Source organism: Musca autumnalis, unplaced genomic scaffold, assembly GCF_047663935.1.
Source record: "Musca autumnalis isolate F117 unplaced genomic scaffold, ASM4766393v1 scaffold_2, whole genome shotgun sequence".
NCBI classification, from domain to species: Eukaryota; Metazoa; Arthropoda; class Insecta; order Diptera; family Muscidae; genus Musca; species Musca autumnalis.
Genome location: NW_027411755.1, coordinates 133389188 through 133406147, shown reverse-complemented (window position 1 = coordinate 133406147; position 16960 = coordinate 133389188). Strand labels below are relative to the sequence as shown.

General features: G+C 34.2%; 1 protein-coding gene across 10 annotated transcripts in view; it reads right to left on the bottom strand.

Annotated features, from left to right (window-relative positions):
* The window catches only part of LOC141394647 (uncharacterized), a 992399-nt gene that overhangs the window by 732414 nt on the left and 243025 nt on the right, over positions 1–16960 (bottom strand). For all 10 annotated transcript variants that reach the window (XM_073969386.1, XM_073969385.1, XM_073969381.1 and 7 more), the window contains one exon: positions 9640–9783. In XM_073969386.1, the coding sequence (XP_073825487.1) occupies positions 9640–9783 (144 nt within the window). The remainder of the gene's footprint in view (positions 1–9639; positions 9784–16960) is intronic.

The following is a 16960-nucleotide window of genomic DNA, read 5'->3' as shown; positions in this document are numbered from 1 at the left end:
ACGTGTACCGGTTCGGCTAATATTTAATATAAAACATAACACATTGTACTTACGACCTTGTATTTTTGCCTTACGACCTTTTGCTTCAATTAAATTTCATGATTAATTCCGTTAATGTACGTGGTTTCTTAGCTACATTGTAATCCCAAATAGTGTTATTTTTGTCTTCCCAAGTATTTCTGTCGCAACTCCCTGCATCTTTTGTTTTTGTCTGCAAACCATGTAGAATCTTCAGCATGTAATGTCTTCTGCGTTAAGCAAGTTTATCATCAGAGCTTTTAGAATCACCGTGACCATAGGGAACTAGACCCATGACACCATGGTCTAATTCCATTCCAAATTCATACTGCTCTTTGTTAGCAAAAACCATGATGTCTTCTTAGTTTAATAACATTTCAATCAATTAATATTTTAGAATCGTTCAATAATATAAACATTGCACTTACACGTCTGTTAGAAGAAATTGCTTTATTGAATTCAGAATACAAACTAATCTCGTTATGTGAATAAATGTCCCTAGAGAAACCACAAATTACCAGTTGATAAAGTTAAGTAAGACATACTACAGTAAAAACAGTAAAAATTCTGTTTTTTTTTACAAATTTTTCAATATATGAGGTATTTGAACATATACAGCATCCCAATTTGTATCAATGAAAAGGCCAGAAGTCCATCTTTCATAGTCAATTCGCTTATAGGGGAAAATATAATAATTCAAATGTAAATTTTCGTTGCAATATTGAAATTATCACATTTTTGTTCAAAAGTATGGTCCACAGGCTCCGCCAAATATCATCAGATTATCATCCAAAGGTGTAGGCTAGTTCTTTACATTGTACCCCAACCATGGATTACGTTAAACATTATTTCTGAACTGCATTAGCTGTAATATTCTATTAAAGTATACATTTTCTTGTGGACTTACGACCTTTTCGAACTCAAATTTGTACGTTTTGTGGACTTACGACCTTTTCCGACAAGGGCAAAACATGTGGAAAAACGCGACATACTACCATTTTCTTTGCATCATACGACGTGTTTTGACTTGTACTATCATCCTGTAACAAAAACGCGATTTCCCAAAAAAGTGGACTTACGACATTTTCCGACGGAGCAGACGAAAAAAATTTCAGAAAACAGATTAAGTTATGCTCTTCAAATGAAGGGAAAATCATGAAAATGTGTTTTTATTGGGCTTTTTAACTGGGGGTCACCTCTTAAGGCTCTCGAAGAACTCTTGACTGTTGGCTTATATCCGTTTTAAAACCTGGTCATGAATTGCTTATAATTTTTACTGCATGTAAGAGTTAAAAAAAGAAAATATTTTAACTTTTTTTAACTCTTACATGCAGTAAAAATTATAAGCAATTCATTCATTCATTTTATATTTTCAATATTCTCGTGCAAAAAACTGGCAAAACCGACAAATAATTTCTAACTTGTATTTTGTTGCTGTTTTCCAATGTTAGATTAAGTAGAAACAATATAGATATGAATTTTACTTCATATTTATGTTCTGTAGTTAAATATATATGTATTATAGTAAAGAATAGGAAAAACCAATAGATTAGCCTATATGGGTCCAAATATACGAAAAAGTTACAAATTTGTGCACATTTTTTAATTTTAAGCGGTATAGGAATTTACTCTCGAAGTCGACCCGGAGTCGACGTCGGAGTCGAAGCCGTGAAAAAAATTGTTCTGGAGTCGGAGTCGACCCAAAAATACCTCAACTCCGAAACCCTGATACAAAAGCTGTCATTTTTAACATAATCACTTAAAAAATTTGAACATCATCTGCGTAGATAACAATTTTAGATTTTGAATCTTCAACATAGACTGATTGTAGTCGGTCACTGAGGTAACATATTATGAGGTTTGACGCAGTAGATGAGAACTTAAAAAAACTTTTAAGCTTCATACATAAAAATAAATGGTCGACAGAATCAAAGGCCTTAGAGTGATGGACAAGCAAGAGAAAACTGACTTTATTATCATCGATATCACTTCAAATGGATTCTGACACTTCAACTAAGGCGCTAATGCAACTGTGATTTGGACGAAAACCAGATGTCATATCAGCCAACATTGATTCGTTATGGAGGTACTCGGACATTTGAAAATTCAAAATTTTTCCAAAGCTTTTGATAAATAGCAAAGAATTGAGATAGGACGGAACTCAAGATTTCATTTTGGAGCTAGAATAATTTTTGCATGCTTCCAAATGGTTGGGTACACGCTGGAAGTAAGGATACTATTAAATAGGTGAGTAAAAAAAGGTAGAAGGTGGGGAAGTAAAATACGCACAAACTTCGGATCTATGCCATCTAGACCTATGGTGTTTGATTTCACATGTGAGAAACTTGTCAGTACTTCGTCGACGGATTCAAACGGTGAGTCATTTGGATTTTCTGCTTGTTCTTTAATGTATCCATAAAACGAAGAATCAGTAGTAATAGTAGGAATGTCTAAAATTATTTTATTTAGCGGTTATAAAATATTCCAGAAGAGAATTATCAGTATAGATACGCGTATAGAAATTTGGCATTTAGTCTCCTTTGACTCTAAAAACTTTTCGCCAGAAATTTGTAAGTATAGATCAACGTTTTGATATAGCCCCCTTGGAACTGTACCTCCCGAATTTCGGCATTTTTAGGGTTAGCCACATTATTTTACCGAACTTGCTGATATTTGGTATTTAATCTTCTTCATAAACGAAAGGAAACTAATTCTTGCATTTTACTTCAATACAATTGGTGGAGGAGGGTATAACAAGTTCGGCCTGGACGAACTTAATGCCGAACTTAACGCCGTTCTTACTTGTTTATTAATTATTCTATTCGGATTTTTTTCATTAATGTCTATTATGTTCTTTCTTCTTTATAAATTACTAGCTGAACCCGGTGCGCTTTGCTGCCCCGACTACGATAAAATATAATGGAATGCCATAATTATATTAACGTTTTTAATATTTTAACGAATAAATATAGGAGATATGAAGGCGTTATATATGTACCTATTCAGGGTTGTTATAGAGCTACTATGGTATTTTTGTATGTTTTAGGAGGTAACACTCCTCCAAAAGCCTTTCCGCCTATAAGTATTCCTAATATATCTCATAATAAAACATAAATCTTAAGAAGTCTCTGAAAGATATGATACTTAATAGCTGTCAATTCCTTCCAACTATAAGTACTTGTGTAAATAATGATGACTTCTACTGACTGCTAAGTTTTCAAAATTTCATTGAAATTGAACTTACGTAACAAAAACATGAAATCGACCGAAAATGTATGGGAGCTATATTCCTATATGAACCGATTTCGATATAATTTGGCACATTTATGTCTACACCAAATTCCGTCAGACATTCCAAATTTCAGCGAAATTGGACATACATAGGGTGTTTAGTGCATAAATTACAGGAAATCGGCCGACACTATATATAGAGGCAATATCCAAATATGAACCGATTTCGATATAATTTGGCACATTCATTTCTAGACCAAATCCCGTCTCACGTTCCAAATTTCATTGAAATTGAACGTACATTACGTGTTTTGTGCATAAAATACAGAAAATCAGCCGAAAATATATATGGAAGCTATATTCAAATTTGAACCGATTTCGATATAATTTGTCCCATTTATTTATGGAGCGAATTTCGTCACGCTTTCCAAATTTCAGTGAAATTGGACATATATAGTGTGTCCAAATCTGAACCGGTCTCGATATAATTTGGCACATTTATTTTTGGAACAAATTCCGTCACACATTCCAAATTTCAGCGACATTGGGCACATATAGCGTGTTTGAAGAATCAAATACAGAAAATCGGCCGAAAATATATATAGGAGCAATATCCAAATCTGAACCGATTTCGATATAATTTGGCACATTTATGTCTAGACCAAATCCCGTTGCGCATTCCAAATTTCAGCGAAATTGGACATATATAGCGTGCTTGGTGCATAAAGTACAGGAAATCGGCCGAAAATATATATGGGAGCTATATTCAAATCTGAAACGATATCGATGTAATTTAGAACTTTTATTTCTAGAACAAATTCCGTCAGACCCTAGCGAAATTGGAAATATATAGCGTGTTTGGTGCATCAAATGTTGAAAATCGGCCGAAAATATATATTGGAGCTATATCCAAATCTGAACCGATTTCGATATAATTTGGCACATTTATGTCTAGACCAAATTCCGTTATACATTACAAATTTCAGCGAAATTGGAAATATCTAGCGTGTTTGGTGCATCAAATGCGGAAAATCGGGCGAAAATATATATGGGAGCTATATCCAAATCTGAACCGATTTCGATATAATTTGGCACACGTATTATTGAAATTGGATATAAATAGCGTGTTTGGTGCCTCAAATACATGAAATCTGCAGAAAATATATATAGGAGCTATATCCAAATCTGAACCGATTTCGATATAAATTGGCACGTATATTTCTAGGCCAATATCCATCACACATTTTAAATTTCAGCGAAATTAGACTTATATAGCGTGTTTGGTGCATAAAATACGGAAATCATCCGAAAATATATGTATATGGGAGCTATATCCAAATCTGAACCAATATCGATATAATTTGGCACATTTATTTCTAGAACAAATTCCGTCAGACATTCAAAACTTCAGCGAAATTGGGCATACATAGCGTGTTTGGTGCATAAAATAAGGAAGTCGGCCAAAAATATATGTGTATGGGAGCTATATCAAAATCTGAACCGATTTTGATATAATTTGGCACGTTTATTTCCAGACCAAGTTCCGTCACACATTCCAAATTTCATTGAAATTGGACATAAATAGCATGTTTGATACACAAAATAAGGAAATCGGCCGAAAATATATGTATGTGGGAGCTATATCCAAATCTGAACCGATTTGAATATAATTTGGTAAATTTATTTCTACATCAAATTCCGTCACACATACAACATTTGGAGATTGTATATGAAATAGTTCTAAAGATATTTGCATACAAAATCTAAATTTTTTGGAGGTACCTCCGGTTTTGATGCTATATCTCCAGACCAACACGAAATTTCAAAAAATGATATATCCTATTTTCATTCCAGGCCATGTAGCAATGTACCCTAAAAATTTCAGTAAGATCTGTTCAGCGGTTTTCGAGTCTATAAGGCACAAACAAACAAACAAACAAACGTACAAACAAATTTCAATTTTATATATATAGAGATTATATTCCGTTTTTCTTTCATTAAAGTCTGTTATGTGTTTCTTGTGTTTGGAAATGTGTATGCACCTATAGTTACTCATAAATGCGCCTGTTATTGCTTTTGTGTTTGGTATGTCTATCCCTGCAAGAAATAATGAATGCGACAGTTGAATTCTTATCCAAAAAGATCAAGCACACGACGCATGCAAAAGATCATATGAGTGGCGAATGCAACAACTCGGTTATGACCGATACAAGAAGCGCAAATACCGACAAAAAGAAAAACATTGTAATTCTATTGCAGCAAAAGAAAAGAAACTACCACTGAGTTTTATTTAAAGAAACAACAGTGATGTCATTGCCGTCACTATAAGCGGTACCTCCCGATTTTAGGTATTTTGAGGATTTTAGCTACATTTTTTGACCGAACTAAGGGTAGTTTTACATTTGAATTTTCTAGTGGTCACAAAACTTCTCCCCCAAACATTACCAACGTGTGTCCCCCTTATAACGGTTTTAGCTATTTTGAGGATTATATCTACATTTTTCTTCTGACCCAATTACCTGTAATTCGACAGCTGAATTGTACATTTGATGTTCCTATTCGTTGCAGTTATGACTTCTTTATGTTCAATTATATTGAAATTTAATACCAAGAATTAATCAAATATCAAATAAGATTGTGCTATTAAACCGTTCTATTGTTTATTTAAAACTTTCTTTTAAATGTGGTGGAGGGTATAGCAATTTCGTCCCTGTTTCCACTTGTTTACTGAGAATTTTCCCTATTACCTGGAATGGACGTTTTAGGCACTAAAACACAATTTAAAAGTGAATATTTTTTGAATAATCCAAATAATTATAATTGACATTGTACCTTTCTACACCCTTGGCAATCCCATGTATACCCAGTTGTTCAATAAATAGCAATTGTCTACTTTGACATAGGCATGTAACTACTTACTCATTGATCCTAGTTACTTTACACCCAAAAATGGCACACAAAATAGCCTATAGCCTGCTTTTGTCACTGGAAATGGGCTTCCCTGCCTATCATGTCAATTCGCTAGTTACTGGTAATGTGGCGTGTAATATATTGACTATTTTTTAGACTACCGATGGATAGTGTAATCGACAATGTTTCTCCCTTATAATCCATTTTCAAAATTATTTCTTTTTTAACAAAATAGAAAAAATTTTCTGTCATTTTGCTTATTCGTAATTACAAAAACTTATTGATGTTGTGACAAAATTGAACAAAAAGAACGTGCTACGAGCTAAATCATAGAAAGGATGAATAATTTAAGAAGAATATTTATGGTAAGTATTGATACATATCTTGACACTATTCACTATCGCGTAATTTCATTAAACTTCTATACATTTTATTCCAGGAACTTTTGAATGATCTGAGGAACCCACGAGAAAAACATTCCAAGCAACAAATAAACATAAGTCGCTGTATCAAGTAGTCATACACTAGTTCCAGTATCAAGGATCAAGATCTATATGTATACAAGATTATATTGTCCTTTGTAAAATATATTCACCCTGTAATAAAATAAAATAATAAATTGCTGACTACCGAATTGACTGGTTACTGGTAATGCAGTGAAGGGACGATTGCCTCTCACACGACTATCGAATTGGGTGGTTACTGGTAATGCAGTGGGGGGACAATAGACCCCTTCCTATGACATCCCCATGTTAAATTCACCAGTCTATAACATTGCGAGTAGATTGGGTGGTAACTAGGGGTGTTTACAGGTAGCCAGCAAAATTGCTAGTTATTCCCTAGTTACCCGAACAACTGGGTATTTTCAAATTGGTTATTTTTTGTTGTTGTTATGGTATTGTTGATACAATGGGAAAATGGTTCGAAATTACTTCAACGAGCATATTGTAATCATGACAAAAGCAACGGAATTATACTGCCGAAAGAACAAAATTCAATATAATGAAAATAAATGTATATTTAATCGAAATTTTACACACAATCGAATGTACAATTCATATTGTAGTATTTTGCCAAACTACATGCTGTCGAACACCAAATACAATAGCATCTGAAATGAAGCCCTTACTGGAGCTGCTGCTATGCTGATTGAAATCGACATGAGGAAGTGGTAGAGAAAATTGTGTTGTTGTGACAACATACCGATATGAGCAAACCCATTGTAAAGGTAAATACAATCGGTAAATTGGGAGAAAAAAATATGAAACCAGAACAAGACCATTTGTTCGCTACCAATACTGCATGGTATATAATGAAATAGCCTTAGGGTAAAAAGTACTCCTTACAAAAGAGAAAGAAGAAGAAAAAATACAGATCCCTCCTAGGGGTTTTAAATACGATTGTGAAAGGATATGGTAATATAGTCGCATTGTGTGCATACAGAGATTTTACAAGGAAAAAAATATCTTTCCTTCTGTCAGCATTTATTATCTTGAAATTTGTGGTGAACATGTGTCGTTTACAGAGGTGGCAGATAGGTAGCCTTTTGTGCAGTAAATGCACGCAAAAAAAAATCGGCCTCTCTAACATATGTCCCAAACATATTTTGCAGCAAACATATATATGTTTGCAACAGTCCCAAACATAATATATGTTTGGGTGGAAACAAATATATGTTTGGGTGCAAACATATATATGTTTGGGTGCAAACATATATATGTTTGGGTGCAAAGATATTTATGTTTGGGTGAAAACAATTTTATGTTTGGGTGGAAACAATTTTATGTTTGGGTGGAAACAATTGTATGTTTGGGTGCAAACATTTTATATGTTTAATTGCAAAAAAAATACAAACCCAAAAGGCACAAAAAAAAACAAACACATGCCCCAGTGAGCGCTTACTAAGAGCAAGGGAGCGTAAAATTCAATGTAAAACACTTTAAAATGTGTGCTCACTTGCTCTCAGTAAGAACTCACTGGCTATCTCCATAGTATACACACAAATGTTGAGGTTGTTTATTAGAAGGCAAAAGAACAACAAACACATAGGTACATACAAAATTCCAAAGAAATACATAACACAATTTAATAAAAGAAAAACTGATTGAAATAATTTGTAAATAGTCACACTTTTAAAAAGAAAAAATATATAGAAACGTAGTTGAATGCTTCTCCTTTGTTGTGAAATAAAACAAATTGTCCTCATAGTTGAAATCATCAGCGGGGAATCGGCATCTAGAATCAAATGATTATGTAATGTAATAAATAAATATGGATATGCCATATTTCAAATATACACAAGTATGTATGTAATTACCAATATTAAATGCAATTTCTTCCTTGTCCAATAAAATAATTCCATTCAACTTTCCGATTCAATTATAAAATGTATTGGGCATTTAATTTACTAAAAAGCACAATTTCTTTAAGAAAACACAAAACACTGATTTATTCACTCACTTTACCGTCTTGACTCTACAAAGGCATCTAAAACACTGAAGAAAGAAATAAAATATAATTCATATCATTTCTTCTTTTCTTATTCTCCTCCTAAGTTGGTTAACAACAACAAAACAAGAAACACACGAGTTTGTCGCATACACGCCACCAAAGCCCCCTTCTTCGCTTCTACGTCTTCTATTATACAATACACACAACTCTTCATTATAAAACAGCAATCCACAGCCGCGAGAGCACTGTTATTACTCTCGTTGACAAACATCCTCTCTCCACCCATGAAAAAAATGTTCTAACATAAAAAATATGTTGGTACCCAAACATATCAAATTGAGATATGTTACAAAATGTTGCAAACATATATTTGTTTGGACCCAAACATATTATGTTTGGATCCAAACATTAATTTGTTTGCAAGCGGTCCCAAACATATATTTGTTTGGATCCAAACATATTTCTAACATAAATTTTTCTGCGTGTGGTTATAACTTTGAGCCAAAGTTTATTGAAAAAACATAGTATGAGACAATCAGTAAATGAGTAAATGAAACTGGTTGTATATCGAGGATGTTGAAATCATTTGGGTATTTGGTCACAGAAATTAATGGAGAATTACAAAATGCCAAAAGAGCTATGAGTCCATTGTATGAATCCATTATACAAAACAATTTACTTTGTTGGGATATTAATATTTCGAAATATCTCACTTAAAAATATGTATGGTAAAAACATATATTTATTTTACAACGTATTTATTATTAAAAATATTCAATTAAATTAATATTTTCCATTTCAGCGATAACAATGAAGTGCATAAATCGTTCAAAAAGGAAAATAACTGACACACACATCAAAAAAGGCCAAAGAAAACTAATATCCCAAAATAAAGAAGAAAAAAAAAATACAACAATCGTATATCCTCAAAGTATAAAATATAGCAAATATATTTATGGATTCCTACTTTTATGTGCATGAGTGAGTGTGCGTGTGTGCGTTTGTATTTTATTTATGTCCAATACCAACCTCAAAATTGACATCACCATGACTACGTTTGTTGCTATTCCGGGGTACATCATACTGTACTAAATCATTGCCAGAGGCCATGTTGTGATAGCCAAAACCATAGCCCATAATGGAATTCTTTGTGGTATTCGTTGAGGAGGACACCTGTAAAAGAAATGAGAATAAATTCATATTGATTGAGTTAAGTTTATGTTGCTGTCGTTGTTACAGAAGTTGCTAGGTTTTAACTGATGCAGATGATGGTTTTGGGTCAACCTGTAAAAATAAAATAAATTGATGTTTGTTTGTGTGATCGATAAGAACAAAAAATATTGATTGTTGGAATTGCATGACATATCTTTTGACAAAGGTGAAAGCGGTCATTAGACTTTTGTTCCATTTGATATGGGAGGAGTGGTAAAATTTATTAAATTCAATATATCATAAATTTAACAGAACTTGATCTAAGTTTGAGAGTTAAAACTTTCGATACATGTATATCGTGCTGCATTTATTTGGAGCTTTCAGGCCAATATATCAGGGTGTACGGAAGGGCCCACGAGAACATTATATCGTTGTAGACACGATCACAGTGACTATCATCGGTAAACATATCAAAAAATTTTTTCGAACATTACATTTTGAATTAACTTTCACATTTTGTGTGGTAGTTAATTCGTCAGGAATGACAATCTTCACCCGATGTGGGGGCTTAAGGTCAAATTTCTACAAATTTAACGTTTTTTGAATTGACTGAACAAAAGAATATACAGATAGTCATCTCCAACCGATTAGGGTTGAGGATCTCTAATCATCGTACGCAGTAGGCTACCGACTTTATTACAGCGGAACCTTGTTGATAGCTGGGCGCCTCTATGAGTATCATGCTTAGTTACCATGTTTCTATCATGGCAGTGGAAGCCTATACAACAACTGTTATCTCAATCCCATGGCGGATTGACCTGAAACCACACTGCACCAGCGTTCCGGCCAGATGCTGTAATCTCAATGTACACATATTTGTATTTGTATCGTTTTTCAATGTTTGGGAGCAGCATATCCCGGAATGCCTGCTCTGGATTCTTTTGCTCCGTGCCGGGTCGGACGAAAATCTACGAACAATATTGGTGTGCTCAGCTTGTCAGAGAGTTCACTAATCACCACTTCCGAGGGTCTGTCCAACCGTTCTGAGGAAAACTCACGAACAATATGGATGGGCTCAGCTTGTCACAGAGTTCACTAATCACCGCATCAGGGGTCTATCCTACTCTTCTGAAGTTCGGGTAGCAGAAAGGACGTTCCGAGATATCATGATTGATGCAGCCGCAATTCATCTACCTGCTGCTCGAATACCCAAAGTGAGACAAAATTTTCCATCAGAGGCGACGGGATTAGAGATGAGAGTGATGAAGTTTCTCGTACCAACCCCAGCGAACCCAGAGTTTGGGAGCTGACACTGTAATTTAACAGATTGGTCGGTGAATATAAGCTGGCTAACAGTTGGCTAAATCATCCAAAGATTTGCAACATTGGACCCGAAATATATACTACTCCAATGCATCAGAAATAGCTATCGAGCTGCCGATCATTAGAATGAAAGACAACAGCGCTGCATGCCATCTCCACCAGAGATGGTCTGTATGACGATTTTTTAGGTTTTCGACGGTAAGAAAGTTGTAAACGTCGAAAACGTCATATACCCGTAGAAAACGTATATAAAGTAGTAAACGTCATAAACCTCAAAAAATTTATGTTACCATCATATTTTTCACTTAATAATAATTTTGCTAGCCTGTCTTTGTTACTGCTGAGCGTCCGTACCTTTTTTAAAAATAACAGCATATTTTTATTAATATTTTAATTTTTCAAAATAACTGAAATAATTGAACAATAAATTGGATTACGCACTTAGCACACCATCTGCAATATATTCCAAACACTACCACTACTTTACGTATGATTCAAAGAATTTGCGGGTGAAGTAATAAACAAACATATGCATAATGTCCATATAATATAAAAAATATAAATAAAATGTACATTTTAGAGTGAAATCCTTTTATGCCTGTTTTTTAATAAAATAGGATCTCAAAAAATAATTATAAAATGAGTTTTATTATTATGAAAAACATAGATTTTTAGGTTATAAAATTCGTTTGTTTATTCTGTCAAAAACTTTGTTTGTTTGGCTAGGTTTACGACGTTTCCGACGTATGTAATATACGTCAGAAATGTATGTCAGATACGTCATAATTGTAGACAGACCATCTCTGATCTCCACACATATTAGTCGTGGATTCAACCAGAGCAAGCCGTGCGATACAAAAGTGATGGTGGCGCTCGACTTATCAAATGCATTTGATACTGTCATTAACTCCACGGTGTTGGGAATATCTAGAACACTACCCTCCGATCAAGTTTTAAACGTTGGATAATCAATTATGTGTGTGGATGTCAGGAACAAGAAGTCCAAGCCCTGTAGAGTGAAAGAGAGAATTCCACAAGGGAGGGTAGTATATCCAGCGCTGTTTAGCCTCTAGCTCTTTTGTAATCCATATTCTCAAGGCGGCATTGTGACTGTAACCTATGCGGATTATTGTACGATCTTGGCGTCAGTCAAGTACCGTCCCTGATGTCATTTCTTAAAGATCCGACACTGAATCTACGACTACCAACCCCTACCCCAAGTTTCTAGATGTCACATTGGATAGCATGTTCTCGTCGTCCGTGCATGTCACCGCTATCTGCGAAAAGCTGAGATTTAGGAAGAAGGTCCACCAGTGTGGTACACGTATATAAGTGAAACGCGACGGAAAATATTCAAAACCGTCACAATACCGCCCTAAGAACTGTAACAGTGTGTCTTCCAACTGCACCTTTTCCTGCTAAACTTACCCAACTAACTCCAGAAGTTTTGTAGTTGCTAACCATCGAAACATGCACATTTCTAGAACTGAAAGTTAGAACTGAGAAGTTATCTCACGGTCATCCCATCTCAATCGTATAAGGAGATATCCTATTCGGTTGCTTTAGGAATAACCAAACCATGCAGCCAGCTGCCAACTCTCTTAAGGGTTGAAATATCGCTCGGAGCCGATTGACCTATCCTTCCCAGGCAAGATGCTCGGGTATATAAGGTTGTGGGAGGAGAGATCAAGCACTCCCTCACATCACTATCACTAGTAGTAGCTAGGCGCGCTTACAGATAGACAGTGCATTAATTTAACAAATTTGTTCACAGGACCCTAGATGATGTTCCGCAAGCAGAATTCCATGAGATACGTCTTAAACGTAGATTCGGGAAACATTTTGAAAAGAAATATACTCACGTTGGGAAACGTTTCCTCCGAATTGAAAGTATGCAGACATCTGATTCGAATGTCTGCGGTAACTGTTCCAGTTCCGGAAAGGTACAAAAATCCTATGGCTGTAAGTAGGCCTACCTACGTACGCCTAGCTCGAAGATTTTGTTCTCTGCAACATTCTCCGCGAAATATATGTAAGTTCTCTCAATACGCATTTTGCATATAGATGTGTCTGTGAGAAACAGCCCACTAAAAACACCCTCAAAATATATACATTTAGTGAACATTTTTAAAGCAATTAAATTGTGTCCGAAATTATTTTTGACTTTAAAACAGCTTTGGAATATTAAAGCCGACAATAAACGAACGAAATCATACAAAAGCAACAACATTTCAAACATAAGCCAAAATGTAAATAGTCTACAGAAAATAATAAATGAATGTCGTAAAGATAAGATGACACAGGCCAATTTCCGAGAGAACATGTTATTCAATAGGGAGAAGAATAAAACAAACCCACAAGTTAATATTTTCAAATCCAAGCAGAAGCAAAAGTTTCAACAAGAAAACAGGACGATGACATTATCGTCGCTTCTACTTTTCCATAGAATATGGAGACATGCTAATGCCAGTTGGTTGTTGCTTTTTTTTGCAACGCGCCCTGAATATCAAATGAACAGATTCCCTCTGTTACTGGCAATGGTGTTTCATCTAATGGCAATTCAATTTTATGTGGGTCTACTAAAAGTTAGATAAGACTTGATTTCTGTTCTGGAAATTACTTTAGATTCAAAGGCAATTGTTGGTTTTAAGAATGTAACATTTTTTTCTTATTATCGCATTGAGTTTGAAAGTTGTTATTAGCACAGTGATAAATCATAAGATGTGTGGCGCATCGAATCTGCGGAAATGTTAATTCTTTTTGGGAATTAATTACTAAAAAATTATGTTTGTTTTATGATGTACGTATGAATGGAATAAGCTCTACCCCTAATAATATTAATAATGAATTTTATATATATGTAAATTTGAAAGTATAAAGGATAATGACGGCGCTTTTACCTAAATGAAGCCCATGTAATTAAGGCAAAATAAAAAATAGTACAGTGCAGGGTTTTGGAGTCGGAGTCGAGCAAATTTGTTGGATTGGGAGCCTGAGTCGAAAAATAAGTCGACTCCGACTCCGGGCAATTTTTTTTCTATATTACAGAAATATGACACTAAATACGGCACACCAATTTTTTTCAAAAAAACATTATTTATTTGAAATGAAATCTATTAGAAAATATATAAGCGAACGGTAGTTAGAGGACGATTCACAGGATATTTAGTATCCTTTGAAGTCTAACTTTTTCAACTCTATTATGATTACAGAATTCAATGGAATTTTTTTTTTGTACAATTGATACCTTAATTTTTTGCAATCTAAGGTAAAGTTCTATAACAATCGAGTTATAATTGAACATTTTACGTCTTCTATATAAGTCCTACAAGTCTTCTGTCAGAAGGCCTACTGGTCTTCTCACAAAGGTCTACTGGTTTTTTCATCTTGTCTTTTGTGAGAAATCATCCTTGTCTTCTATTAAAGGACCTGTTGGACTCCGTCGACATTGCGGTCTCTTCGGATATCCCACCGACTACACTGTGACACCAAATGGAAGTCAAGGTCTAGGGGCAAAAAATATCCCAAAGGATCCCATAGTTGATATTTCTGAGTTATGACGTAATGATTTTTTTTATTGGCCGCCAATAACGCCTGAAAAAATACTTTTTAGCTTCCTTTGGCGATATTATTTCTTCATTTTGAGATGACATGTATTCAGTTAAATAGAATGAGGATTCTTTTTGTAGAATATTTTGACCTTATAGCTCAGTCCCTTCCATGTTCTTGAACTGAAAAAGAAAAACCAGACGGAATTTTCTATAAGAAAAAATTCTACAAAAATGTTTCTCCGAGAAGTTTATGTAGGTTCCAAAAAATCGATATTGTCACGTGTCATTGTCCTCTAAAAGTTTTACCCGTTCCTCTCTAAAAAAAATCCGTATGTTTATGTATTTCGGTACATTTCGTATAAGTTATTATTTATGTATGAAATACGGATGGTTATTATGATTTTTTTATAACCTGATATTCCCGTATCATATTTTGAAGAGCTTTTACATAAGATTAGATAAAATCTTTCTTATAAGATGATTCCATAAAAATCTAGTAAGGACATCAAAATCTAGAAACTCGTCGATCGAGTTTATTTTTATTATTTTTTTTTTACTTTTTCTATCTACTATTTCAGTAAAATCTAAAACTTGTTACAAAATGGATCGATATGGGACCAGATTTGTATGTCGTTGATAAGCCCACACAATATATGACAAACGGTTTTTAGTTTTAGAACCAGAGTTGGCACCACAAAACGCTTTTATAAAAACAGGTTTTCGTAGACGGCGATTTGTCAAAAAAGTTATACTCCTTCAAATGAAGAAAAAAATTGACCAAAAACAAGTTTCGTAGTTTTGTAAGTTTTAAGAAAAATGGCTTTTCAACTGGGGCCATCATTAAGGCTCTAGAAGCACTGTAAAATTTTGGTTTACATCCATTTTAAAACCTGGTCACTGACAAAAACTTTCTAATTTGTATTTTGTTTCTATTTTTCCTTATAAGATTAAGTAGAAATAATATAAATATGAATTTTACTTCATATTTATGGTCTGTAGTTGAGTATTAATGAACTTTCTAAAGAAAAAAACAAAAAGATTAGCCTATATGGGCCCAAATATAGGGAAAATTAAACATTTGTCCACTTTTTTTCATTTTTAGTGGTATAGGAATTTACCTTCGGAGTCGGAGTCGTGAAAAAAACTGGCTAGGAGTCGGAGTCGAACCAAAAATACCTCTGCTCCGAAACCCTGGTACAATGGCAAAAATTTGTCAAACATCACGTAATAAGTAAGTTATCATAACCAAACTTCAAAATGTCTGAAATCGGATGGTACCGTAATATAGGAGCTAGGGAAGTCTCCCTTCCTTCATATCAATTAGTAGAAGCCGATTCATATTGGTTCAATGATATGGGACCTCTTTGTAATCCCCGAGTCCAAGCGGTGTGTTTTACGACACCATTTGTAGAGAAGTTTTTCATGGCTAAAATACTCAGGAAATGGAAGACAACATTAAACCTCAAGCAATTTCATTTCATTTATTTACCATTATATAATCAAACGCCGACTAAGGCCAAAACGATTACAAAGTATTATATAAAAATGACACTATATAATATTAATATCTTAAAAAACAATACAACATATTATTTAATTATTTTTTACACGAATGTGGATAGAACTGCGCCAAACTAACATGGGACCGAAAAAATATATATTTGTACCGTTGACAAGGAAATTATCATTTTAAATAATATTCATTTTAAAAAAAGTACATGTAATTGCTTAGATATGATTGCAGGACATAGAAAAATTTCGTTCACTATAAGGAATTATAGCTCTTACTTGGAAAGAACGTTGCATTGCGAGTGTTCGATATCTCGGTACAATGAAGGATGATGTTCTAACAGAGTTACCGAACACAAAAGTTGTATATAAATAAGAGGGGTCAACTGCAACTGTGTTAAAAATGAGTTACTATATTTGAAGTAAACAGATATCCAAAGCAAGTTAAATAAAACACTGTAAAAGTATCACAATATACAACAAAGAAATACTGTTGCTAGCGTACGCAGATGACACCAATTTTCCAAAGTGGGTCTGGCAGTAAACGGTGCATGGTATCCAGTCTTGGATTAGCTATAAACTTTGAAAATTTACAAATTTGAAGTAGTTACTGACATCAACAAACAACATCAGTTTGGAAATAAAGAGAAGAATAATATTGGTGTACAGTTAAAAGCAAAACCACCATTCGTTAAACGAATATTACACTCTACCACACCTTGATAGCCGTACTTATGTATGGATCCGAAACAAGGGGAGTTGCGAAAGCAAATGAGGCAGAACTTGGGAGAAAAATCTTCGAAAGATTTATCGGC